Source organism: Phyllostomus hastatus, unplaced genomic scaffold (assembly GCF_019186645.2).
Source record: "Phyllostomus hastatus isolate PE091 unplaced genomic scaffold, TTU_PhHast_1.1 phas_contig_159, whole genome shotgun sequence".
Lineage (NCBI taxonomy): Eukaryota > Metazoa > Chordata > Mammalia > Chiroptera > Phyllostomidae > Phyllostomus > Phyllostomus hastatus.
The window spans coordinates 38831942-38857899 of record NW_025333640.1 but is presented as its reverse complement, the minus strand read 5'-3'; the positions used below and the strand labels follow the sequence as shown (position 1 = coordinate 38857899).

Below are 25958 nucleotides of genomic sequence, written 5' to 3'. Positions count from 1 at the left end.
GCGCGTCCCCTTTCGCACTTGCGCAAATTGTGTGCGGGGACGAGGGGCGATTCCGGTCGCGCGCCTGGGTGTCCCTGTGACCCCAGACCCTGTGTGACGGTGGGAAGCGGGCTGTGGAGCCCGCCGAGGGGCTGGAGAACAGAGCGAGGTTAGTAGCGAGGTGCTTCCAGCGGCCGCTCGGTCTTTGGTGGGGTCGGGGGGAGCCCTTGTTTTTCTGACCATCCGACCCGGGAAAGGGCGAGAATGGAGGGCCCACCGGGCCCGGGGCACATGGTCCACCTTTGGCTCACCGCCGGCGCGTTGGGCAGAGGCGGAGGAGACGCGCCGCCGGACCGTCCTCGGCCTCCGTGGTGCCTGTGGCCGGGTTGTTGACCGCTTGCCTCCTCCCTGGTTCGCGGGGGTTCGCGCGGTGCGGGGCGCGGTGCGGGGCGCGGTGCGGGGCGCGGTGCGGGGCGCGGTGCGGGGCGCGGTGCGGGGCGCGGTGCGGGGCGCGGTGGGCCTCAGGAGCCCTGGAAGCCTCCCTGCCTGGGACGGAGGGTGTGCCCGTGTTGCTGCGTGTGTCTGCGGAGGAGGACTTCGGCCCCACCCACGAGCGCGTCTGCGCACACACACGCGCGCACACACACACGCGCGCGCGCGCTCACCCCCAGCCATCCCATTGGCTGAACCCCAGGATTTGGCCGGCGGTCCAACCACATCCTGCCTAGATCCACAGTCTAGATCCGCAGTCTGGAAGGGGACACGGGTGGCCTGATAATCCGACTGACTGAGCCACGGCCGAGATTCCGATGACCGTATACCTTTTAGTGTATATATACCTTTTGCCAGCATAAAGGCTGGCAGTAAAGCTGCTGCCCGCGGAAAACTCTGCTGGCGCGTGGCAGAACTCCATCAGACTGCGTCGGGTCAATGCCGGGAAAAGTCGCTGGCCTGGCCGTGCTCTTCATCTCCGAGAGGATGCATTTCACCACCCCTTCACCGACTTTGCCTTTGCTCACTCAGCTTCTCAGAAGAGGGGGGATTCTCGTTTGAGTTTTTGTTTTATGTTGATTATAGCAAGTTGCAGTCTCTTCAAAGTAATAATTTAGGAGCTCTTCTAAATTTAGGAATGCTGAGACTTTTTTAAGAAAGTTACTGAAACTTGGGATGAATTCTTCAAATGCTGAAATAGATCTTGTGAATATTTGATACCAGTTTTTGCTTGTAGATTAGTTAAAATAGTTTAATGTCTCCTTTAGGAAACCTTTTTTCACATAAATAAATACCGACTAAGTTTTAGTAGCCTATGATGCTTTCCTTTTGCTCTAAATTCTGTACGACTTTCCCACTCACATCTTGGAGTTTAAACATAGTACAGAGAGGAAACCATAAACAGACTCTGACAGCTGAAGAAACCAGTCACATCCATAGGATATTCCTCCAAAGAAATACACAAGTGGCCAAAAATCACCAGAAAGGATGTTTAAAAGCGTTAGTCATTAGGGAAATGTGAGCCGAAACCACAGTGAAATATCACTTTAAACCCATTAGGATGTCTAATCATAAAATGAAACAAACAAAAGGAGATAAGTTCTGGTAAACACAGGGTTGAGTGGTGTTCCCCCGCCCAAATTTCTGTCCATCCAGAATCTCAGAAAGTGGTTTTCTTTGGAAGCAGGGTCTTTGTAGATATAATTCCTTAAACTGAGGTTGCATCGGATTCGGGTGCCCCAAACCCAGTGACGGTCGTCCTTTCAAGGAGGCCGCAAGGACCAGAGGCAGCGGTCGGAGCTGTGCCGCCCGGAGCCCGATCCCCCGGGAGCGGCCAGGAGCTGGAAGGGGCAGACAGGACCCTTCCCTGGCGCCCTGGGAAGGAGCGAAGGCCTCCATGCAGCTGCCACGGGACACAGCGGGGCAGTGCCTCGGAAAGTTCCCCCTGCACCTACCCTGAGAGCGCTCCTGGGGCGTAGCCAAGGGATTGGGTGGAATCATCTACCCAAACACTGGCGCTCAGACGCTCACGTTGCACCACGGACAGTAACCGGAAGGCCCGCGGAGGGAGGGATGGGTGGGTCGACCGAACGATGCACACACACTGTGGAGTGTCACTGGGCCTCGAAAGGGAGCGGTGTACGGACCCTGATGCGGACCCCAGCCCGCGGGGTCTGTGTGTTGTGGCTGCGGCTGCGGCTGCAACGAACAAGTCCACACGGACTGCAGAAGTCCCGTGGGGAAAAGGACAGCACGGCTGCTCTCTGGGTGAGAGTGCGCCCCAAGCCCTGCGTGGACAGGCTTTTATTACTTTTCTGGGCACATTACATCAAGGATGGTCCTCATTTACTATGCACAGGTTCGTTTTAGGTGGTTACCTTTTACAGATAACAAAAGAAAGGATGTTGCTAATTACTTCAAAGAAGAGGACGTTTGCAAATCAAGGGGAAAAGTGGTTGAACTGGTTACACTCCTTATTTGGGAGGTTTAGCACAGACTTAAGGAAGTTACTTTAAAGATATGCAGTAAACATTTGCTGCCTCAATTCAGGGTGAGGGGGTTTTAGCAAAAAGCAAGACTCGTAGCAGCAGCAGCCTAGGTACAATGCAGGCCTGATTCCCCACGGGAAAACTGATCCGGGGGCTCGGTTCCTGTGTGCTGACTGGCTCCCTGCTGGTTTTCTGAATCAGGGGCTGGGCTGCATTCGCTACTGCCACTCGGACAGGTTCCCTATAGCACCTGTAATGCAGTGAGGATGAACCTCAAAAACAATGCGCTTAGTGGAACTGGCCAGACACCGAGGCTCAATGCTCTGTGGCTCCTTTTGTAGGAAGTGTCCAGAACAGGTGAACCACAGAAACGGAGAGCAGCTTGGGGGGGGGGCTGGGGGTGAGGGACCGGGGGAAGCTGCTCGCTGGCCCCAGAGCCGCCTCCTGGGGCGACGGGGACGCTGGGGAGCCAGGCAAAGGCGGCGGTCGTGCCGCACCGCGGGCGCACCGAGTGCCGCCGAATCTCACACTTACAGTGGTTGAGTTTGTTATGATGTGACTTTCATCTCCACTCTTAGAAAGAATGAACTGTAAAGCTTTCAGAAGCAATAGAAAGGAATGTCTTTTGCACTCAGCGGTAGGCAGTGCGTTTAAAATGAGAACCCAGAAAACGACGACCGTGAAAGAAAAGATAAAAGGACTAGGGGACTAGGCTGCCGGGCGGCACGGAGACCACTTGACCCCACTCAGCGTGGTGTTTTTGTGTTTTTTTCCAGCCGCCCCCAGGTCTGCTTGGAGTAGAGTTGGATTTCTTCAAGGTCACTGGCTCTGCGAGGTGAGTAAGATGACCTACAAGAGGGACGGGGCTTTGAGGGTGGCGGCAGTAACTGATGACTGGGAGCGAAACCGGGTTAGCCAAGAATCAGCAGCGCGGGGTGAGAGGGGGAGGACCGCAGAGGCGGTGGGGGGTGGAGGATGGGCAGGGCGGGCAGCTGCAAGGCCCGGTGGGTTGTTTTCATACTTCTGTGCTGCCTAGGTTTATGCCTGCGTGCATCAGGAGTGGTTTTTGTTCCACAAAAGATGTGGGTTCAAGGACTGTTACATGTTTTCCTGGAGTGGACTGGTTTTTCTCCTCGGTCCCCGACAGTCGTAGGACGCTGCCTGCGAGGAGGGGCTGGGTTCGCACCTCCTGCTGGTTGCGGGTGTGTCTGGAGCCTCAGCGCTTGCTCCTCAGCTTCTGGGGTGAGTCGGGGTGCCGCTGGAAGACAGGGAACCCCGGGGAGTCCTGTGCTCCTCTGTAGTGTGGATTCAGGAGATGGTGATAAAAGTATTACTCGGAGAATTACAATGTGTTCGAGGGAGAAGTTCGGGTTATCTGCCGTTTTAGCTCTAGTGTGTTAGCTGAGAACTCAGACCCACGAGACAGCTTCCCAACTGATACTTTGTTTAAAAAGTTCTTTTTATTGGGCTAAAGTCTTTCTCTTGTAACTTCTTCCTGTTAGTTTTAGATGTGAATTCTGAAAATTATGTGGGAAAAGTCGAATTGCTCTTGAACTTCCTTTGAATATTGCTGTTTTTCCTTCCGATACTCTAATCGGTGACCAAATCCATCCTCTCCCCTCCATCCCCCTGCACCCTTCTCATCCAGTAACTAGGGGTGTTCTTCACGGCCGCAGCCACCTTTTCAGTCCCAACACCGCTGGCCCCCACACTGCTGGCCCTGCCACCGCTGGCCCTGGCCAAGTGCCGATGGGCCACAACGCAGGCGGCGGCAGCAGCACAGCGAGTGCTCGGGACGAGTGCTCGGGACGAGTGCTCGGGACGTGCGTGCCCTGCACCAGGCACTGTCCTAAGCCTGGCACCCGTTCCTCCTCCTGACGATGCCAGGCAGTGCAGGCCGTGAGGCCCGGGCCTCGGTCTCCGGCAGAGTAGTCAGGAGGCTCGTTGGAGGCTGTGCCATAGAGCTGAGCTCAGCCCCGGGCTTCTGGATTCGGGGTGCGGGCTCTCCCGCTGAGTCAGCTGTTTTTTTAACCTCTTCCTTAAAGCCCTCCCGTGAGCCCAGTGCAGCAGGCGGGTCGCCAGGGACCTACTGCCCTGCGGCACAAGCCCTCTCCTCCTCCAGTGCTCTAGCTCCTGCAGTTCCCACGCTCTGTACACCCCCCAAAGTCCGATTGCTTGTTTGATGCCAGCACCCGTGAGTCTTCACACGCATGTGCATCTCCTGCCGCCTCCTTCAGCATGCCGGCTCTTTCAGATGGCTCTCCAAGACTCGTTTCCACCGTCGCTGCCTCCTGGAGACCATGCCTGTGGCTTGCCTGATCACGCGGCCCCCCCGCCCCGTGGAATGAAGGGTTCATCCGCCAGCACGCACCCCTCCACCACTGCACGGCCGCGAGTAAGGGAAGCTGCAGGATCCAGAAACTTCGCAGAGGCAGGGGTGTGCCTCCCTGCTCCTGGTCAGCGTTCCCAACCGTGAACCGCCCTGGGTAACGTCCCAGGTGTCCATTGCATTTGCAGGCGATGGCTCGCCGGGGTGTAAGCAGGAGGCGGCATGTGGGACTCCAGCAGCTGGCCTCCTTTGCACATGCCGGGAGCACCCTCCTGGGCCCCGTGAAGTCACCCAAGTTTGTGGTGGACGGAGAGGGCTCTGAGAGTGTGTTAGTCAGCTCCACGGTCAGGCTTCTGGAAAGGCTGGATCTGACCAGCGCCGTGGGGCAGCTCCTCGGCGAGGCTGTGCGGGCGCAGAATGACGCCTACGGGACCGGGGCCAGCACCCTCCTGTCTCTCGCCGGGGCGTGGAGCACTGCCGCCGCGGAGTGCCTTCACCTGGGGGTGCCCATGCCGGCCATCGTGTCGGGGATGTCAGAGGGCTTGGCCGCCTGCATGGAGGAGGTGGTCGCCCTTCAGGTCCCTCTCCACACTGTCTGTGACCAGACGGACAGCACACAGACGCCTGCCGGACCTGGGCCGGTCGGTGTCGGCGTGGGCCCCTTCCCACAGACCCCCTCAGAGGCCGGTTTAATGCCGAAGGAGCGTGGTCTCCACGATGCTGCCTCTCAGGAGTCCACCACTTCCAGTTTTTCTGGGACACCCGTTAAATCGGCTGCACTTTTCAGACCTCAGGCTGCGGCTGGCACAGATAACGACGCGTCACAAACTGCTCCGACTCCGAGAACCAGCCTGCGCACAGCCCCCGGCTGCAGAAAGCCCGGGCTGACCCACAGCAGGCACTGCTGTCGGGCAGGGGGCGCTCCCGGGACGACGACGAGCAGACCAGGTGGTGGTCTAGAGCAAGGCGCGGTGACTCCCCGCGTCCACACCTGCAAGGACCTGGCCGAGCTGGCGGCGGGTCTGAGCCACGGAGACGCCGGCAGCATGGCGTTGGCGGAAGCGGCCCTGCGGCTGCAGCGCCGGCAGGGGAGCGTGCGCCGGGGCGGCGGGGCGGTGCCGCTCACGTTCGACGTTTCAAGAGTCTTCACCTGCTGTTTACCAGGTTTACCGGAAGCTGCTTCCTGCGTCTGTGCAGGCTTTGTCACGGCTGTGTCGGCAGCTGGGACCCCGGTGCCCGAGGACGTGCAGAACCGGCCCCTGCGGGTGGTTCTCATCGAGGGGGACCTCACGGAGAACTATCGCCACCCGGGGTTTAACAAGCCTGCACGTGCCCAAACGGTGTCAGAGAGCGCGGAGCCGCTCCAGCAGGACAGCGCGGAGGAGCTGTGGGCGGATCGCGTGCTGCAGGTGTTAGCGCGGTTCCGCGTGCGCCTGGTCCTGGCGCGGGGAAGCGTGTCGGAGCGGCTCGTCGGGAGGTGCGCCCGCAGCAAGCGGCTGCTGATTGGGTGGGTGGACGGCAGGGTGCTGCAGGCCTTCGCGGAGGCTTCCGGGGCCGTGCAGGTGGCCTACGTCACGCAGGTGAACGAGGACGCCGTGGGCAGCGGGGTCTGCGTGGCCTTCTGGAGCGGCCCCCCCGGGGGTGCTGGCGACGGGGTGGGCAGAAGGGCGATCGTGCTGAAAGCGGAAGGGGTGAATTTGGTCACCGCGGTGCTCACCAGCCCGGTGGCTGCACGGCTGCAAACCAAGGAAGACGGGTTCTGGGCCTGCGCCCGCCGCCTGCACCACGCTCTGCAGGAGCAAACGGTCTTCCTCGGAGGGGGCGCCCTGGAGTTTCTGTGTCTCGGCCACCTTCAGGTTCTCGCGGAGCAGCCTGTGCCCAAAGGAGACCACGTGCGTCCCGGAGGGCTGCCGACCGCTGCCGCCCCGAGGCCGGCCGCGTGCCCCGCGCCGCTCCGACCGACCGTGCTTCGCGGCCTGGCCAGCGGGTGGCGCCAGTACCTGTCGACTCTCGCGCGGAACGCTGCCGGTCGCTCGGCGGCATTTGAAGCCGAGACCTTCATTCAGCGCCACGTGCAGCGCGCCGCGGACTCCGGCTCCCCGTCGTCTTACGTCCTGGACGAGTACAGCAGACTGAGTGGGGGGATTTTGAACCCCGGCCATTCCAGTCGCCTGGACGGGGGCCCGAGGGTGTACGACACCGTCACGCCGAAGGTGGAGGCGTGGCGCCGCGCCCTGGACCTCGTGCTGCTGGTGCTGCAGACGGACAGCGAGATCGTCACGGGGCGTGGCCGCACGCAGGTCCGGCCGCAGGAGTCCGAGGGCTTTCTGCTTCTGTAGCGCCCCTGGCTGAGCCTTTGGGAAGTGGTCTTCGTGATGTATCCTGCTGGTCACGGGTTTCCTAGGGGCCCAGTCATCGTGCCTGACGTGCCAGCTGTCCCCGAGAAGAAAATAATTGGTGTCTGCCGGTGACTGTACGAGGTCGCGTCACAGGGGAGGACCTGGGCGTGGGCACGTCCCCGCATTTACAGTGCTCCGTCCGAGCGGAGTGTTACTTCGCCGCCAGGTTGTGCGGCGTAGCAGGAGCCTGGGACGCAGACCTGTGGAGATCGGGCAGGTCCTCCTGCTCACCCAGGAGGTGAGCCGTGTGCCCGGGGCCAGCCCGGCAGCCTCGCCCGACGGTGCACTCTCGGGCCTGCCCTGATGCCGTCGCGGCCAAACCTGGTGTCTGGGAGTGCGCCGCTCGAGGGCGCTCGGACTCGGCCCACTGCCCGGGAGTTCCGTCTGTACCAGGTGCACGCCCTCGGTCTCGCACCGCATTAACGAAGGCTGCCGCCCTCCCCGGACAGCACGACGAAGCCAGTGCGCAGCGCCGGCCTCAGCCACGTCCCCCACGGTCGTGAACTTAGCCGGCTGAAAGTTCCAAGGACCCGTAGGCCTCTCTATTATCCAGAATGTAGTCTGAGACCAGGTGTGCACTAGGACCCATGACGGGTGTTGTGACTGACCTGCTGATCTTGGGTGTCATTGCCAAAAAGTTCCAGGACAGCAGCGCCACCAGGGGGTGGAGAGACCTCCCTCCCACGCCCTCTTCCCCACGCTCAGCCCGTGGCCCCGGCAGGCCCCGGCCCGGCCCCTGCTTCGGGACTTGTTGTGAAACCCGATTTGGAGCACCTGTAGGCGGACGTGATCGCATCATACAGGTAGTGCCACCGAGCAGCCGCAGCCTCTGGTGTCGTGCGCGGCGAACCCTGAGGGGACTCCAACGAGTGAGGGGACGTGACTCAGTCATCCTCGTGCTCAGGTGAAGGACCAGGATTTCGGTTTGATGTTTGTCTTTAATGCGATCACGTGACCACCTCCCCCAGATCCTCATCCCGGTTATGAATACCGTCTTTGTTCAGAGTTACAGTGATAATGTTGAGTGTTGAACAGCGTTTAAAAATAAAATACAGTCCTTTACTTGAGTAGATGTGGACACTTTTACTCTCCTGCATGCTGTTAACACTTAGTTTTTGTGAAAATACTGCCCAGGTTATGGGTGCCACTGACATTGCTGTGGATAGCTGGCCACCTCACTTTGTATGGCAGGTTTTATTTTTTGTGAAGTTGGTATTTGCATATGTTATCCAGTAAAATCTCACACTTTGGAACTAGGAGTGCCGATATGATGCAGATTTACCGTGAACCCTGGCTCAGTTCACGCAAGCACCCGATTCCTCTAGTGGTTGTGTCACGAGTGCAGACGCAAAGTCAGCGTCTCGGTCTAGGCAGTAATTCTGTGAGTTCGGTCCGTGCGCGTTAACTCCCCTGACGCAGGTGACCCTCCGCTGTCCTCACGGGTGTCTGTGGGGACACAGCCTCCATTCGGTGGCCACCAGGCTTGTGGCCCTGAGAGACCCTGGGCCACTCTGACCCCAGCCCCCCCCCACCCAACCAACCAGAGCCGGGAACTGCCCCCCAAACCCACACGAGTAATCATTGGCTTTGAAATGGGGCGGGGGGTGTGTGACGCTGAGACTTTAAACAAAGTAACATTATACTTGAGTGACATCCCCGCAAACATTGTGAAATACCTTTCAGTGAGCCATTCTAAAATACCCACTGCCTCTGTCACCTTAAAATGATCTCTCACCCGTGCCCTCAGCAGTATGTCTCCGTGGCCCCTGCAGACAGTGAAGGCGTCCGTCTGGATGAGAGGCTCCGCCCCTCCTGGGCCGACTCCCGGGGCGAGGAAGTCCCCATCCGGGGAGCAGCGGGCCTGGCCCGGAGCGTCTGCGGGGGTCTCCCTCCCCAGCCCCCAGACAGGGCTGGACAAGCCCTCACTTTGCATCTGATTCTGTCACCGACCGACTTTATTTCATGTTCTGGCACCTTCTCCTTCCTGAACGCTTTTAATTCTGTGTCTCCACCCGGCCAGACCCCAGTCTTTTCGCCTTTCTCTCTCTCTCTTTTTTTTTTTAAAGATTTTATTTATGTATTTTTAGAGAGGGAAGGGAGGGAGATAGAGAGAGAGAGAAACATCAATGTGCGGTTGCTGGGGGTCATGGCCTGCAAACCCAGGCATGTGCCCTGACTGGGAATCGAACCTGCGACACTTTGGTTCGCAGCCTGCGCTTAATCCACTGAGCTACGCCAGCCAGGGCCCCGCCTTTTTCTCTTTAACTGTGGATGCCTCTTCCTCTCGCCCTGTTCACACCTCCATCCTGGGGCTTTTGCACACACGCACACAAACGCACACGCATCTCCTATTGCACCCGGCACACTTCTGTGCGTGTGGATGCAGAGGTGTTCTCTGAAGTCCGTGATGGGGACCACACTGACCACGCTGCCCCGTAGCCTGCTTCCGTCAGGCAGTGCGTGACGACGTTGCCCCAGCGTCGTAAATAGGGCTCGGTAGCACGTCTTCAGCGGCGTCAGGTTCGTCCAGCACCAGGACCCGCTGCGGGTCGCTGCACTCGTCTCCCGGCAGACGCCGAGTTCCGTGCCAGGGCGGGCGCTGTCCCCGGCCGGCTGCAGCCAGTGCGCCTGTGGCTGCTGCGTCTTCCTCTTGCTCGTCACTGTGTCCCTTGGGTGAATTTTCCACGGATATTGAGTCCACAGGTGGGTGGACTTTTTAGCTTTCCTTAGATATTTCTGCCAAATCCTTCTTCCAAAGTTTCTGCAAATGCAAGTGTCATTTCCACGGCCATTGTCCACACCGGACATTAGGAAGCTTGTTTGAAATTTGGGCAAAAATGCAATCTCCTCTTCGTAAACCTTCCTTTATTAGTGAGGAAGGAAGGGCAGTAATATTGCTTTATGTTTTTTAACATTTGAATGTCTGTGTCTCCGTCCTTTGGTGTTACATTTAGAAAGGGTTTCCTGACCCAGGATTACACTGCAGTCACTGGCACAGACGTCTCGTCATTTTATGGTCTTATCATCCTTCCCATTTAAAACTTGGTCCGTCTGGAATGTGTTTGGGCGGACAGCACAAACTTGAAAAGAGCTTCTTCCGAAAGGTCGCCCGCTCATCCCAGCGTCAGCTCCAACGAGGGCTGTCGTTGCCCTCTGGGCTGTTTCTCGGCGGCGGAGAGGAAATGCCTGCAGGAAGGATGTTCCCGGTCGCTGAGACACTTGCGTGCCTCTCTAACGAGGGCCTCATACCGTTCGGCGTTGTCATTCCTGCCTGCTGCTGCGTACCGGGCTCTGCTGGAGAAGGAATGCAGCAGAAACTTGTGGCTCTGACAGTGAGGGTGGTGAAGGCTGTGTCCCTTCGTAAAGTTGCCCCAGACAAGACTGAGAGCCCCTCTCCCACAGAAGCGCTTCAGAACCCACGGTGGGGGGGTGGAGGGGGTCGGAACTTGACTCTGGGAAACCTGAAAGATTTCTTCCTTTTGACCTGTAGGTGGCAGACTTCCACTCTTGCGCTCTTAAAAATTCGACCTGCTGGCTGCAAGTCCGGGGGGAGAATTGAGAGGGGAGGTGAGTGTAGTTTGGGGGGCGTGGCGAAAGGGCCAGGAGAGTGAAAGTCCACGCCTCTCACGCTCCTGGGGGTCTGGGAGGGGTCGCCGGAGCCCTGGGCCCGAGCCCCTTCTCTGCCGGGAGCTCGCCGTGACTCGGGGAGGTGACCCCAGGTCTTGGCCCTTCACCCTGAACTCCAAGTGGAAGGAAGCCCCTTCCCACTGTGCCTCCCGGCTCTGAACCTTGTGATTCTTGTACCCAGTTTAAATCCCTGCAGATTATGAGTGATACTAAAACTCGCATGAAAGGGGGCAAAAATATTTAAAAATTGCTTCTTAAAAGAGTATAGAGATAAGCCCAGACTAAAACCCATGACAAAAACTTTAATATGCGATGTCCATAAAGTTGGGGCTTCAAAACTGGCCACTCGTGGATTCAGACCGCCGCGGTGACTTATCTTGCTGCCAACAGCCCGAAGGGCCCAGCAGAGGACGGCGTGCCTTCTCCAGCGGCGAGGAGAATCCCCTCAGACCTGTGGTCGCCGCGGCCATGCAGTAAGTTACCGTGCGTTCAAAAGTAGAATCTAAGTCGGCAGGAAACGAGGATACGAAATATAAAACCCGAAGGAGCCGGAGCGACAGAGGTGGGAGGCGACCTGGTGGACACACGCCCGTTTGTGCACACCCCGAGACTGCAGACAGGTCACGTGACCGGGAGGGCGTGCTCCACGGGGCCTGCCCTGAGAAGCGTGCCGTCTGCAGCGTGTGAACGTGCACCCCCCACCCCCGGCGGCAGTGGGGCTCTCCCTGAACTCGGGTGAGCCTGCCCCACGCCTCAGACCCAGTGCCCCGGGCGGCACCAGGCCTCCGCAGAATGTCACCCGGCCTCCAAACACGTCCCCGCGCTTCTCTCGGCTGCCCGTCGGAGTGGCCTCTGCCTGCGCCTTCGGCTCCCCGCCCTTTTCTCCCTACCCTGGGTGCCCACAGCCCCCCCACCCCACCCGCTCGCACCCAGCTCTCCGTGGGTTTAGAAAAGAGCTTCGCTCAAGGCCCGGGATGCCGCAGAGAGGGCAGGTGTGCACACGCAGGGCCGACCTCTCACTGTGTCCCTGCTGCCCCGCCCGCCCGTCTCTCGGCTCCCTCTTCCTGCGTCCTCCGTGCGGTCGGTCGCCCCCAGCCCCCAGGAGACTCCCCGCACGGTCCCCCTCGGCGGTGGCGGCGGCAAACCCCCAGCTTCCAAAAGGGGCAGCTCCTCCTGAGAGCCACGTTAGCAAATACAACCTCCTCCGTCTAATCTCGTCCGCAAGGCTGGCGTTTGCACTCCGCCGAGAAAGGAGGCAGGGTCTGCACCCCGCCCCCCCGACGCAGGACACGGCGAAGCGGCCGGAAGGCGGCGCGGCGTGTGAGTCCCGGCACAGACTGCCTGCGAGGTGGAGCTCAGGGTCCTGGGAACATTCCGGAGAGGATGCCGGTCGGTCCAGCTGGGACACGTCCCTGCGCGGAGGTGGTGACAGCGTCATAAGGACGGAAGCAGACCGAGCATCCCACACTGGCAGTGTTTGGGCCAACAGGACAGACCGGGGCCGTGGAATGAGGTCTGCGCTACAGTAAAAAAATGTCAAGTATGCCTGGAACACATCATGGCCAAGGCACATCATCATTCCATTACCCAGGATTAAAATGGAGAGAATCCCAGAAGCAGCAAGAGATAAGGAGACAGTTATCGATAAAGGAGTTCCCATAAGACCATCAGCTGATTTCTCAAAAGAGACCTTGCAGGCAAGAAGGGGCTGGAAAGAAGTATTCCAGGTCATGAAAGGCAAGGACCTACATCCAAGATGACTCTATCCAGCAAAGCTTTCATTTAGAATAGAAAGGCAGATAAAGTGCTTCCCAGACAAGGTCAAGTTAAAGGAGTTCATCTTCACCAGGCCCTTGTTATATGAAATGTTAAAGGACTTATCTAAGAAAAAGAAGATAAAAAATATGAACAGTAAAAGACAGCAAACTCACAGTTATTAACAACCACATCTAAAACAGAAGCAAATTAAGCAAACAACTGGAACAGGAACAGAGCCACAGAAATGGAGATCACATGGAGGGTTAGCAACAGGGGAGTGGGAGGAGGAGAGAAGGGGAAAAGGTACAGATAAAAAGTATTATAGATGGTAGGGAGAAAATAGGGGGAGGGCAAGAGTAGTATGGGAAATGTAGAAGCTAAAGAACTTATGACACAGGGACATGAACTAGAGGGGGGGGTGTGGGTGGGAGAGGGTGTGCAGGGTGGAAGGGAATGAAGGGGGGAAATGGGACAACTAATAGCATAATCAATAAAATATATTTTTAAAAATGTCAAGTATGCATTTTACTTCCACACATGAACAAGTTTGTAAATAGTGACGAATTAAAAAACAGAGCCTGAAACAATATTATGGCTGTGTACAAACAGCAAAGAGTGGAACCCAGAAGAAGGCAAATCACTGTACTTCTTACTATTTTGTAAATTCCTAACTTTTAGAAATCACTAATTCTAATTGGTCATAATTATTCTATCTTCTATTATTATATCTCTCTTGTGGTAAGACCAATTATTCAAGTCCATTTGAGCTGATTCTAATGTCAGTTGGAACCACCTGCAAAAGATTTTCTTCCCGCAAGAACTGCTGTATGTCAGATTTTTCCAATGCAGCGGTTGAACCTAGGACCTAGGCACAAACTAGGTTGCCTTGAAGAGTTTAGTGGCGTGTGACATTCCGGGAAGCGTGCTGAGCACCGCTCCAAACCGCCGAGGTTACCGAAACATCGAGTCCAGTCTGCGAGAGCAGCACAGTCCATAGGAGCGAGGAGGACATGACGACCCAGAGTTCTGCGATGCTGGACGCTGGGCGAAAACTAGGGAAATCTGAGTCAAGTACGGACTCCAGTTAATAAATATGTGTCGGTATTGGCTTGTTCATTATAACTTACCATCCTACCAGAAGACGTTCATGATCAGGGAAACGAGCTGCGGAGTATTCTCTGAGCCACTTTCACAACTTTCCTGCACAGAAAGTGAAACCGCTGTCTTAAAAGCATGTCAGTGTACTCGGACAACCGAAACATCATCTCACGGACTGAACTAGCGCGCTAAATAGCCGAACCTCGTTCACTGTGAGCGCCCCGCTGAGAGGTGAAAGCCCCCAGGCCACGTCTGCAACCGCGCAGCAGGTCACTAACGGAAGGTGGCGCTGTGCACCCCGAGGGGCCCGTGGTTAGGGACCCAGGACACACCCGGCACCTGCAAAGCTCAGCCCCGCCCAGGCGCGATCCGCAGGACCACGCCCTCGGGCCGGCGCGTTCTTCCCAGCTGCTCGCGGAGCTGTCACTGCAGCACACAGCAGGTACGGGAGTCCATCCGGACGGCGTGGGGGTTTCCTTCTCTCCTCTGCTTGCCCAGTGCTCCCGTGCGTTCATCCGGTGCTGTGGAGAAGACCCCTTGTCCGATGCCCGCGACGAATGACACGCAGGTCGGGGACCTGCGAGTCCGTGGACAACACCGAGTCTGGCTGTGCCCGAGGAGGAGACCCGTTTCCCGGGTGCAGCCTCCGAGCAGGGTGGGAAAGGCCGCTTCCCGCTCGGTCTCCACTCTGGCCTCATGTCGACCTTCAAGCAACGAGGCGGATGTAATACATTTTCCCCCTCATCACACCCATTCAATATCCGCTTGTTTAGTTCCTTGTTAATGTGTTACAATGTTTTAAGGCAGCATTTGTGTTTTCTGTTTAACAGCAATGCAGACCTCTGTCGATGAAGCCATTCATTGTCTTAGAGGCAGTGACTGGTTTCCTGCCGTGTTTCTAAAACCGCCGCACGAGAAGCACTTGGGCGCGCGTCAAAATGCAGATTCCCAGACCCCCCCCCCCCCCCCCGCAGGCTCCCAGTTCGGGACACCCGAGGGCCCGGCGGCGCTGTCGTCTCGCTGGCGCCCCCTTCTGGCCAGGCGCAGTCTTCCGCGGTGCAGGCCGTTCCCGACCCCGGCTGCTCAGCCTCGTCAGCCCTGCTGACCCGGGTCGTCACCCATTCACGGGGGCGGGGCCGACGCACCAGCGTTTTTAACCCCCCTGGTTGGAGCTGGTGCGTGATTATCGTCGAAACCACCGGCACTGGGCGTGGAACCAAAATTAGTTAGAAAAGCCCGCGCTTTACCTCTTGGGCTCTGGTCGGAAAACGCTGCCCCCCCCCGACCCCCAACACAGCATGGTCACCGCGCACGCGCAGCGCGGAGCAAGCGAAGCCGGGGAGCGCAGCGGGCGCCCCCAGGGCGCTGACCGCTGGGAACCGGCCCCGGGCGCTGACCCAGGGCGCTCGGGGCGCGGTGCGGGGACGGAACTGTCCGGAATGAGACACAGCTGACGGCTGCCGAACGCGGAGAACGTGGTAAAAGCCACCGAAGCAGACACTTGCACGCGGGGAGTTCCGTGTTGTGTGAAGCACATCCCCGTTCAGAGGGGCTCCGGAAGCAGAAAGAACTCGCGGTGTGACCATCTTGTGTGCACTTGAGAAACGGGCCCGCGCGAACCTGTGTCGGAAGGCAGGCCGTGGGGGAGGGGCGCCGGAAGCACCCACCAGGAGGGCGGTGGGGGAGGGGCGTGCAGCGGGGCTCCGGTTTCCGGCCCTGGGTGGCGGCCGCCGGGGCCCGCTCCCCTGGCGGTCACTCATTTTTGAGCTGTACGCGTCCGACTGGTGCTGCGGGAAAGCAGTTATCAAGAGAAGGTTAAAGGGTGCTCGGGCCCCTGCCCTGGAGAACACAGGAAAGAATCTGTCCCAACCTATAACGAGAGCCACCCTGACGGGTCATCAAGACGGCGGTCGGGGTCGGGGTCGGGGTCGGGGTCCGGGTCGGGGTCACACCACGTCGGGGTTGTTGACCAAACATGCCCACAGAGACGCGGCCTCAGGGCTCTGGACCCCCGCCTCGCCGTCGAATCAGTCCTGTCCTGAGATGCTGACTCGCACGTATCGGCCAGATAATATTTTGAGACTTAATTCAGTTCTTTGAGACCACCTGTAACTTATTATTACTTTTTATTCTGGGAAGTGAAAAGTTAGGCAAAACAAAGGAAAAACTGAACCTGAAATTCCCCTGTCAGGACACTGGCCAAAGAGAATTAGCTAATTCGTACAGTTTTAGTTGTAGCGAGCCACACTGTGACGTGTTTCCCCGGCCATCAGGCCGAGTGTGCCAAGTTCAGTCCAACTTTCCTCTACATTGTGGCCGGTCCCTCTTCTTAGTCGCTGCCGCTCTGCGGACCGTCCTAGACTGGAAACCTTCCTGCGTGTATGGCCTCTCCAAGCTCCGTGCATTTGACCATTTTCCACTCTCTTTCTTCAGAGGCTCCAGGATTTCATCACTTTATTGCTCTTTGATTTCTGGAGAACTGTTCATATTTTTAAGACATTTGGTTTCCAGAAATGACTCCAATACTGTAAGGTTCTGGAAAATGTCTACTTCCTTTTGCAATCGTGTTTGCGTGTTAAAGCAGCTCTGTCTCAGAGCTCGGCGGCGACCAGGGCGCCGTTCGCGCAGCTGCGCTCCTTGCGTCTTCCGACCTCCAGGGCCGAGGACACCGCCGCTTCCACGGCAGCGGGATGTCATGTACTAAGACCCTGAGTCTTAGGCGCAGCTCCGAAGAGTATTAAGAGTAACCGATCATAAAATCCTAAGGGCATCGTTCCTCTCAAGCTCTCTCAAGAGCCTGGATCCCCTCTACCTCTAAGACGACCGCAGAACTGATGAAGGCAGCCGTGTGGTCCCAGTCGGGGCTGCTTCGACCGCCCAGCGCATCCCCTACGCGTGCGCGCGCAGCGAGCGCGCAGAAGAGACGGGACGTGGCCGTGAGCTACCGGAGGGGCCGCACCGTCCCTGTGCGCCTGCGCGGTGGGGGCCGCCCGCAGGTTCACGGGCAGTGTCCACTCTCGGTTTTCCTCCCTTACTCTGTGTCAGGTCAACTTAATGCTCGGGGCCCCCCCCCCCCCGGGGACCCGGAGGAGGTTGCGGAGAGTCCTGCTCCCCTGCCACGGGACTCCGGCTGCTTTCGGCTGCTGCTTTTGCTCCCTGGCTCGCTGTTCCTCCGATCCGCAAGGAGCGCCCCCGAGACTGGCCTCCCGGTAGTGCAGACTCAGCCTGCTCCGGTCCCGCCTGCCCTTGGGCGGGGGGAAGGGGGGTCACACTGTCGGGAATGAGGCGGACGTTCAGAGGAAAGCGAAGCATGCAGTTTCCCACGAGCATCTTGTGCGTGCGTGTGGAGGGTCAGAAGGTCTTAGCAACCCATGGTGACCTGCTTGCTATTTTTGTTATGTAAGAGTTTTTCTCCTCTGGAGTTGACACTGCTAAAATTTGAATAAAAAGGAAAGATGCATACTATTTATATGTTTTAAACAAAAGATTTAATTTTGTGGACAATCACTTTTAATAATATTCAAGTTTTTCAAGAATATTAGTGCTTGCTTCTTATAATTTTCATTTCAAGGACCGGCATGTCCTGAACTGTGTTACAGCAGGGAAATGGGAAGAGTGTTTGAAAAAGTGAGTAATGCGTATGTGACATTAAACCCTGCACCTCCATCAGCGCTTGCAGCCTTAAACTCTCCGTAATCGGCTAAATAGGAAACACTTGGCTTGAAAGTTTTTATTGACTTTGACTAAGAGCACAATTTGCCTTTTTTATGCTTGCATTGTTAAGAACCTTATGTAACAAGCCAAAAAGGCATGCTTTCGATTATTTTTTAAAGCTGAAATTGAGCTATAAAATTGTAACACCTAATGAAAATAAATCACGTGGAAACTTGAGAAAATGAAATAGGACAGGAACTAAAGTTAAAAAGTGTCCATCAGCTTCATCACAGCGCCGAGCAGAGCCACACACGACGGAGCTGGCGTCTCAGAGGCATCTGTGGGGCGGAAGTCAGTTCAGGTCCCCAACTCGGTCTCTCTCCCTCTTCATCTCTTTGTCTCTCTCCACACACACGTGCACACGCACATGCGCACACACACACACACAACTTCTCTGTGCCCGACCAACCAGAGAACACTGCTCCTCCATTCCGTTGTCTTCCGCCGGTGTGTTCTGGACGCTCTCCGCGGTCAGCTTGTAGCCGCAGGGCTCAGCAGGCCACGTAAGAGCTGCCCCCCCCCACCCCCCACCAGGAGCACACTGGGCTAGTGGAAGGGACGACTCACTCACACGGGCGGTGAGAGCACAGAACGGAGGTGAATCAACACCATAAAGGAGGCGTGTGACGGCAGAGGCGTTCCACAGACGTCGTTTTGCTTGGGGACGCCAGAGGAGTCTTGTGGAAAAAGCACCGCTTACCGTGGGCTTTGCAGGATGGAGAGGTGTTTACAGAATGACGTGGGAAGGCTGGGGGGACTGACGTGGAACCCGCAGCCCCGGTGAGCGGTGCCGCGGGCCCCGCCCCCGTGCTCAGGGACAGCACAGCGGGGCTGTCCCTCAGCTGTGCAGCTGTCCTGTAAAAAGTGCCCAGCAGCCGGCCGGGCCAGGAGGGTGGGCAGAGGCCCAGAAGGCACATGAAACCGCTCCTAGAAGGGTCTCCTGTATGCCCAAGACAGCGCAGCTAACCTGGGGCTTTCTGCTGAAATCCACCCTGGGCCGTGGGAGCCCTGCGTGGGAAGGGCATCACAGAGGCAGCAGGCCAGGCGCTGTCCCCAAATCGGGCATGGGTCCCCTGGCCGGGTGAGGCGGGTCTGAGCCGTCCCTGATGGGGACAGTTCTCTGGAGAAGGTGGCTCTGGGAGCCGTGGTCAGCCAGCACGCACCCTCCCTCCGCCCTTCCCCCGCCCCAGGACGGTGTGCTGGGTAGCTGGTCCCCTTCCACTGGGTCACCCAGGGTCTCCTTTACCTGCTCTTAACCACACGGGTGTCCCATCGACGGAGACATAGCTGAGACCTCATCCGATCCCCACGTGCACCAGGGCGCCTCCACATCCCCGCCTCCTGCCCATCCATCCCCACCCCCCTCTGCCACATGGGGCCTGGGGGCACTCCCTCCGGGTGGACGAGGCATAGGGCTGCGCCAGGTTGCGGGTGCTTCTGCGAGGCTGACCCCCAGCCCGGAGCTGCCTCCTAGGACCCGAGACTCCCCGGCCTTGGTGCTTTGAAAACTTTCCGGTGGACTCCCTTCGGCCGCCCCCCTGGGGTTCCAACCCCAAAGGGCCGGCGGGCCAGCCCCTTCCCCTGAGGGGCTCCCGCCCTGGGTGGGCGGCTTCCCCGTCCCTGCCTGCCCCCACCCCCACCCCGGCCCAGTCTGCCCGCTTTACAAGGTGCCCTTCCCGTTAGACTTCACTGGGGGACTTCTTCTGTTGCTAATGAGAACTAATGTCTGGGAGCTAAAAAGAAAATCTTTTCTCTCTCAGAAGGCCCTGATGTGTTTTTTTTTTTCTCTTCCCTTACTATTGCTTCAGCTGTGGGTTTGAAAGATTCTATTTTTGAAACACAAACGCTGCACAATAATTCTGTCTTTGTTTTTGCATTTCTGCTTTGCTAATCCTCCCGGAGGCCATGAGTGTCTCCAACTAAATATCAGAGCCTCCAAAGCAGGGAAGTTTCCAGAAGACAGGGCACAACCCTGGCGCAGCCGCGGGACCAGAGCGGGCCGGCCTGGGAGACACTTGAATGCCGGCGGCCCGTGGAAGGGAGGGCGGGCGCCTGCCAGGGTGGCAAATGGGAAACAAATGTGGAAAGAAATCAAGAGGCCAGCGTTGCGAGTCCCATTCCCGGCTCCGAGGGGGAGTCCCTAGATCACTCTGCCCGGCCGGCCGGCCGGCCCCGCGGGGGCTTGCCCGGGCTTGCAGGGTCTGGACCCGGGAGAAGAGAAGAGCAGGGTGGAAAGGAACGGAAAGAGAAACCACGTTCCGCTCGTCCACGGTGTTGGAAACAGGCAGCAGGGCGCACTGGCCTGGGCCCCCAGCACCGGCCTCGAGCGCAGACGTGAAAGATGTGAGGACTCGGTCCCAAGCGGGTCTGGCAGCCACGTGAGCCCAGTAATATGGATCCCGTGGGCGGGGGGGGCCAGGGGGAGGAAAGCATTACTTTTCTTCGTTCTAGGAAACACGGCTGGAGAAGAAATACTATTCTGGCTTGAAAACCAGAATTAGTGGCACCGCTGAAAACGAGCTCGGGGATTTAAGTAGAAGCACAGCCGTCTGGTGTGCTCCGGGGCTCCCCCAGCAGACCCAGGCCGGGCCCCCGCGCCCCTCCTGGCTCCGGGTATTTGGGTCAAAGAAATATCTGCAAAAAAACAAAAACAAAAACAAAAAACCTTCACAGAGAAGAAAGTCTAGAGAGTAAAGTTTTATTCACTCGTTCAGAAGGGAGAGGGGCGTGGTGTGGGGAGACCCACCAGCACTGAGGGGAGGGGCTTCAGGCTTTCACTGGATTATAATTGGATTAAAAAAGGGTGGGAGGGGGTGCCCTGGCTGGCGTGGCTCAGTGGACTGAGCACTGGCCTGCAAACCAAAGGATCACGGGTTCAGTTCCCAGTCAGGGCACATGCCGGGTTGCAGGCCAGGTCCCCAGTAGGGGGCACAAGAGAGGCAACCACACACTGCTGTTTCTCTCCCTTTCTTTCTCCCTCCCATCCCCTCTGTCTAAAACAAAATAAAATAAAATCTTAAAAAATAAAAGGGTGGGGGTGCTGTGGTGAGGCCCCTAGGTAGGTGTTGTAACACGAGGCTGCTGCGTGTTCCCATTTTATCTGCCGCCTGTGGCTGTAGGGAGCAGGCAGTTCTGTTCTTGCTGCCAGTAACTCCCAGTCCTGGGGACGAGCTCAGAGGAGTAAAACGGCAGTCACGTTTCACAAGGTCACGGGCCTGCCGGCAAACGGGGCCACGACGGCAGATGGGGCTGGCCCGGCCCTCTCGGAGATCACACGCACTTCCCATGCAGTGACTCATTCCATACCGCGCCGCCAAATGCCATGTGACGCGGACACGGCAGTATTCCCACTTCGCAGCGGCGGGAGCGGGGAAGCATTAACTGAGCAAATATTATGCACCAGGGACTAAGTGGTTTGTCAGTGGCACTTCCTTTGAGGCTTTAAAAAACTCAGAGAGTCTAGTGTCTCTCCCATTTTAGAGCTGGGCAAACTGAGAGGCAGATAAGTGAGTTTTTGTTTTAAGGCGACACAGCTCGTGAGGGGTGGAGGGAGGAATTTAACCCAAGTCCATCTGTCAACCCCAATCCCTGGCTCATGTAATATTGAAAAGCCAGAAAGAATGCATGCGCCCCATAATTAGTTAAGTTCATGGTGCATCTATACAGTGGAACATTACACAGCCGTTAAAAAGGATGCTGGAAATACGCCGTATTGATATACAAAACAAACTTTTCAGCGGAAAAATAGGCAGGTAAAAATACACAATATGACTTCACTTTAAAATATATGAAACATGAGATGCACTTTTCAGAAAAGGACCGTGCATGCCCCATGAGCGCGCAGGGGCTCTCGTGAGGGCCTCAGGATAGGTCACCGGGCGCGCGCCCCCCGGCCCGAGGGCGGTTTGCAGCTGATTCTTCCGAGCAACCACAGACACTCGGCAGAAGCCCCCAAACCGGGTAGACGTTGCCCAGAAGGGAGCCTCCACTCCCGAGGGTCTGCCGCCCAGGTCCGGGGCGAGGCAGACGGCGAACCACGAGAGACTCCGTCGCCGGAGAAGGCACAGGCTGCGCGGCAGGCCTTGCCGTCCTGGTCGCGTCCACGGCCGGCCTTGCCCCCAGCGTCCCCCTCTCGTTTCCGGCTGAAGACGGTACTGAAGGCGGTGCCCTGGACCCTCCGAGGGGCTGCTCCTGGTTCCTTGGTATCTCCCATGCACACGGGAGATACATACATTTTAATGAACAATGGTGTTTTTAAAAATTTTTAAAAAGATTTCATTTATTTATTTTTAGAGAGAGAAGGGAGGGAGAGAGAGAGAGAAACATCAATGTGCGGTTGCTGGAGGTCATGGCCTGCAACCCAGGCATGTGCCCTGACTGGGAATCGAACCTGTGATGCTTTGGTTTGCAGCTCGCGCTCAATCCACTGAGCTACACCAGGTGGGGGGGCGGGGGGGGCGGTTCTTTTTAAAATGCCTTGTACCACAGGGGGCCTCAGACATGAGCTCAGAAGGGGAGAGGGGACATTTTTGCCCTCCCCTACACTTGCTCAAAAACCGAGCACCTCAGGGTGGTGATGGCAGAGCACTGAGCCGGGCCCGGGGCCCTCGTGAGCACAGGGCTCTGTGCAGCCGCCCGGCCCACACACCTGGCCGGCCGCCCCAGCTGTGGGAGCTGTAGGCCCCGCCTTGCGCCGCCCAGGTGTGCCACGGAACACGCTCAGTGCGAGCTGAAGGCCCCTGGCACGCAGCAGAAATGCAAGGCGCACACCTCCCTCGTAAAGCTGGTGTAGACCTCCGCCTGCAAACGCGTCCTCTCTGCAGGGGGGGCCTGGGGCTGCGCTCGGCAGGACTGCCTGCACCGAGGAAGCCCCCTCCCCGGACGCCCTCAGCCACCTTCTCACAGTCCCCGCCGGCAGGAGCCTACGCCCCCTCTGCCTGGTCCAGTCACCTCTCCGCGCTGTATCGTCCCTGTGAGAAGGGGCCACGGTCCCTCAGGTCTCGCTGCCGCTTCGGGGCATCACCTCTTTCCTGTGAAGCCCCTGTACGCGCAAAACTACTAACATCAGTTAAGACACATAATTTTTTTTGCCTGTCGATCTTTCTTTGGTTGGTTTAACTCAAAGGCCCCGATGCAGAGCCCAGGAGGGGAGAGAAAACTTCTTTCTCCCGTACGTTTCTCAGTATTGCATGGCTCGCGTGTCTTGCTTTGGTATGAGAAACACGAAGCAGTGCAATAAGGCTCTGAAAACACCCTGTTCGTACGCCTTTCAGCAAAATCCTCTAACCACATGGAAATCAAACCTCATAACGGGGAAGACGAAGAGTTCAAGCAGCAGGAACAGGCCACGAATCTTACAGTCTTTACCACTGAATCTGAATGGGCGATGGTGGCTAACGGGGGGTTGTGCTCCGTGAAGGATTTTGAAACGGGAGAGGGATTCCGGGAGGGAAAACGAGGTCACGGTCCGGGATGGGAGTCCTGTAACTGTCTCGCCCTCACTCACGGTCTGGGCCGCGGGGAGGACGTGGGCAGTCCCACGTTCGAAGACTTCGTTTCTGGGGGGGGGGTAGAGGAGTCTTGCACAGGCGATCCGGGTGACGCGAGACTCCATCACGCTGCTCAGAATGGCAGGCGTACCATTTAGAACTTAAAACAATTTCTGGAATTTTCCACTTCATCTTGTGGACCGCACTTGAGAGCGGGTGACGGGAACCGCCGACGTGACCCCGCAGACAAGGGGGCAGCCCCGAGGGGGGAGAGCACCGACCGCCACCTCGTCGCGCGTCGCTGCGTCCCCGGCGAGGCCTCTGCGGCACACACACGGTCCCCAGAGCGGCCGCCCGTGGGTGTCGGCACGGCGGCGCTCGCGGCCGTGGGGGAGGCGGTCCGCGTGGCCCGAGGTAGTGGACAGTGGCATGACTTGCACGCATATCCCCTGGACGGAACTGAACGTTGAAATGTGAACTCTGTGAATGATGCAGGGAGATGGGAACGGAGCGGGTGAAGGGCGGAACACGAAGAGGTGCCTGGGCCGTGAGCGCGGTGGGTCAGGAGAGGACACGGCCAGCGAGCCGGCCGGAGAGGCGGCGCAGGGCAGGCGGCGACCGTCGGCCGTGTCTTAGGCTCATGGAATGTGGGTGAAGTCCTTTTTGTTGTAATTACTTTTGTTGTCATCCAGTTGCTCAAGCGCTGGATGAAAACAAAGGCTTACAACAGAGGAGCAAATGGGTGGCAGCGGCCGAGACCAAGCCATTAGACAACGCCTGAGGAATTCTCGCCGCACCGGGAGGCAGAACACGGCCAGGACCGGGAGAGGGGCGTGGGCCCGGCCGAGGGAGTGGCCCTTCTGAAGATAGGAAGGAGCTGCATATTTTCCTGCTGATGGCGGTGAACTGTTCAGAGACGGGAGGATGTGGCTCTGGAGAAAGTCCTCCGGCCGAGGGGAGGAAATGTGCCCGGCACTCGCCTCCGTGGAGCCGGGCGGGGGGCGCGGCGGGGGCCAGGGAGCCCCGGGGAGCCCGTGCAGGTGGGCTGGCCATGCGACGGTGGGGGGCTGGGGGGATTCCGTTCTGATTGACTCCGTTATATTCAGTGAGAAAAGCAGCAAAGAAGGAGTCAACCAGGAGCGGGGCTTTGTTGGAAGTCCGGGTGGAAACGGAGAGGTGCCAAATGGCCTCAGAAGCTCAAAGAGCTACCAGATCAAGACGACCTGGCCGCATTCCCGGAGAGAACCCGGGGGCCACTTGAGGGCCTGCGGCCACCGGCCCCCCGACGAGCCCGGGGCAGGGCGCCTGTCCCAGCGGCGCCAGGTCAGTGCCTTGCACACACGGCCTTTCTTCCTCCCGTGACTCTTCAGTGAGTTCAGTTTCCATGCCGCAAGCTGCTGTTACCCTTCCCTGTCATCGCAGGTGCGGACAGTGGTGTTGGAAGCACCCCTGAACTTGAGATGTCGGCGTGCTCTTCCTCTTGGAAGGCGTCTACCTCGCCCGAGAACACCTTGTGCAGACCTCCCCGGGAGCTGGCCCTGCGCGGGGCTGCCGCCCAGCAGAAGCCGTGGCCTGGGACTTGTGGGTAGGAAGTAGATTGTGGATTCTCATCAACTGCAAAAAATAAAGAAATATGTATCCTTTTGCTCTGTATGAGCAATGTGGTTTGGGTCTCTTTTTAATGTGTTGGGTAAGTGAAGACAGGGCCACACAACTGCATGACTAACTCTCCTCCAAAGTTTGATGCTTTTTGTAGCCTAACACTGATGTCATTAAGGGTATGTAAGCCCCGACCGGTGTGTCTCGGTTGGGCGTCATCCCGCGAAGCAAAAGGTCCCCGGTTCGATTCCCGGTCAGGGCATATGCCTAGGTTGCAGGTTCCGTCCCCAGCCGAGGTGCATGCCAGAGGCAACCGATCAGTGTTTCTCTCCTTCTCTTTCTCTCTCCCTACCCCTCTCTCTAAAAGTAAATAAATAAAATCTTTTTTAAAAAAGATTTTACCAGTATTAATACCAGGGAGGCGGACAGGATTGCATGCCGGGGTTCAGTCTAAGTAGACGAGGAAACGGGGGAGAGAAACGACTAGGAAACCCCGAGGAAGAACAAACACGTTAGCAGGAAAAAGAAGGTTAAGCACTGAAAATCCCTGACCAGGAGAAACAGTGAGTCCGTACTCTGTCTTTTGTTCCTTTAAAAATACACATTACACACGGAGAATGGCAAGCGGGAAAGAACAATGAGAGAGTGTGTGTGCCCGACCGGGATTTCCTCTCCACTCCCCCAAACACCCCGCTCACAGGGACGGACGGACGCCTGTGGCTCGCCCGTGCGCAGAGGCGAGACGCCTTCCCTTCCAGATTCTCAGTCGAAACCCTGGCAGTTTGTCCCCTGAGGTCACCGCCTGTGCACCTCACAGCAGAGAGCATCGCTTTGGACGTGGGTGCTTCCGGCACTTTCCGGACAACGCCGAAACGACAGTTCCTTCGCAGTTTCCACACCTGCGCCCAGCGAATCACAAAACAAGAAAGAAGCCTGATAAACTCAGGAAAGATTGCTCACTCTCGATAACAACCTTAAAAATCCAAACGAAACCCATAGCAAACTGCCTTTTTGCACGTCCAGTTGTGCAAAGACTACATGTAGGACGATACACGAAGGCAGAGGGAAGGTGGGAGAGGCCTTCACTACGCCTTTGGGGAAAAAAACTGTGAACTGACACAGCTTTTTCAGGCCAACTGGACAGAATGTTCCCCAAAGCCTTAACTCACTCTTTATTTAATTAGACGTATTGATTGGGTGTCTTCCACCCAAAGGGCTGGAAACCACGTTCCATCAGTCCGTGTTGCATAAGCGATTACCAGGGCGATGCGTCCTGGGAAGGGAGATCAAAAGGAGATTAAAAACGGGGAGTTAATCCTCAGACGTAATCAGAAGAATTACGCAGTGAGACCACTCAAACGGGGAGAACCGCCCACAGGCGGCGGGTTGAACACCTCGTGGCGCATGCGCGCCGTGGGAAGAACACGACGCACCGAGCAGAGCTTCGCCGGAAAAGGCTCAGCACGGAAATGGCCGTGACACACCT

The 25958-nt window shown here is 57.6% G+C and overlaps 1 protein-coding gene across 5 annotated transcripts; it reads left to right on the top strand.

The window, feature by feature from the left end:
* The first annotated feature begins 12 nt into the window (after positions 1-12).
* On the top strand, positions 13-24509 carry BBS12 (Bardet-Biedl syndrome 12). Of its 5 annotated transcripts, none has more exons than XR_006784845.1 (4): positions 13-148; positions 3236-3294; positions 23980-24196; positions 24296-24509. XR_006784845.1 is itself a non-coding variant. In XM_045831882.1 (4 exons), the coding sequence occupies exon 4, from the start codon at positions 4980-4982 to the stop codon at positions 7125-7127; it is 2148 nt and encodes a 715-aa protein (XP_045687838.1). In that variant the 5' UTR covers positions 13-148; positions 3236-3294; positions 3607-3701; positions 4714-4979; the 3' UTR covers positions 7128-8236. The 5 variants fall into 5 exon arrangements, 3 of the variants coding, with proteins under 3 accessions (XP_045687838.1, XP_045687837.1, XP_045687839.1); XM_045831882.1 differs by lacking the exons at positions 23980-24196; positions 24296-24509 and adding exons at positions 3607-3701; positions 4714-8236; XR_006784846.1 differs by lacking the exon at positions 23980-24196.
* The last annotated feature ends 1449 nt before the right edge of the window (positions 24510-25958 follow it).

Bases quoted from the DNA above. Each gene is read 5' to 3' on its own strand.
- BBS12 (XM_045831881.1), top strand. From the start codon at position 4,980: ATGGCTCGCCGGGGTGTAAGCAGGAGGCGGCATGTGGGACTCCAGCAG.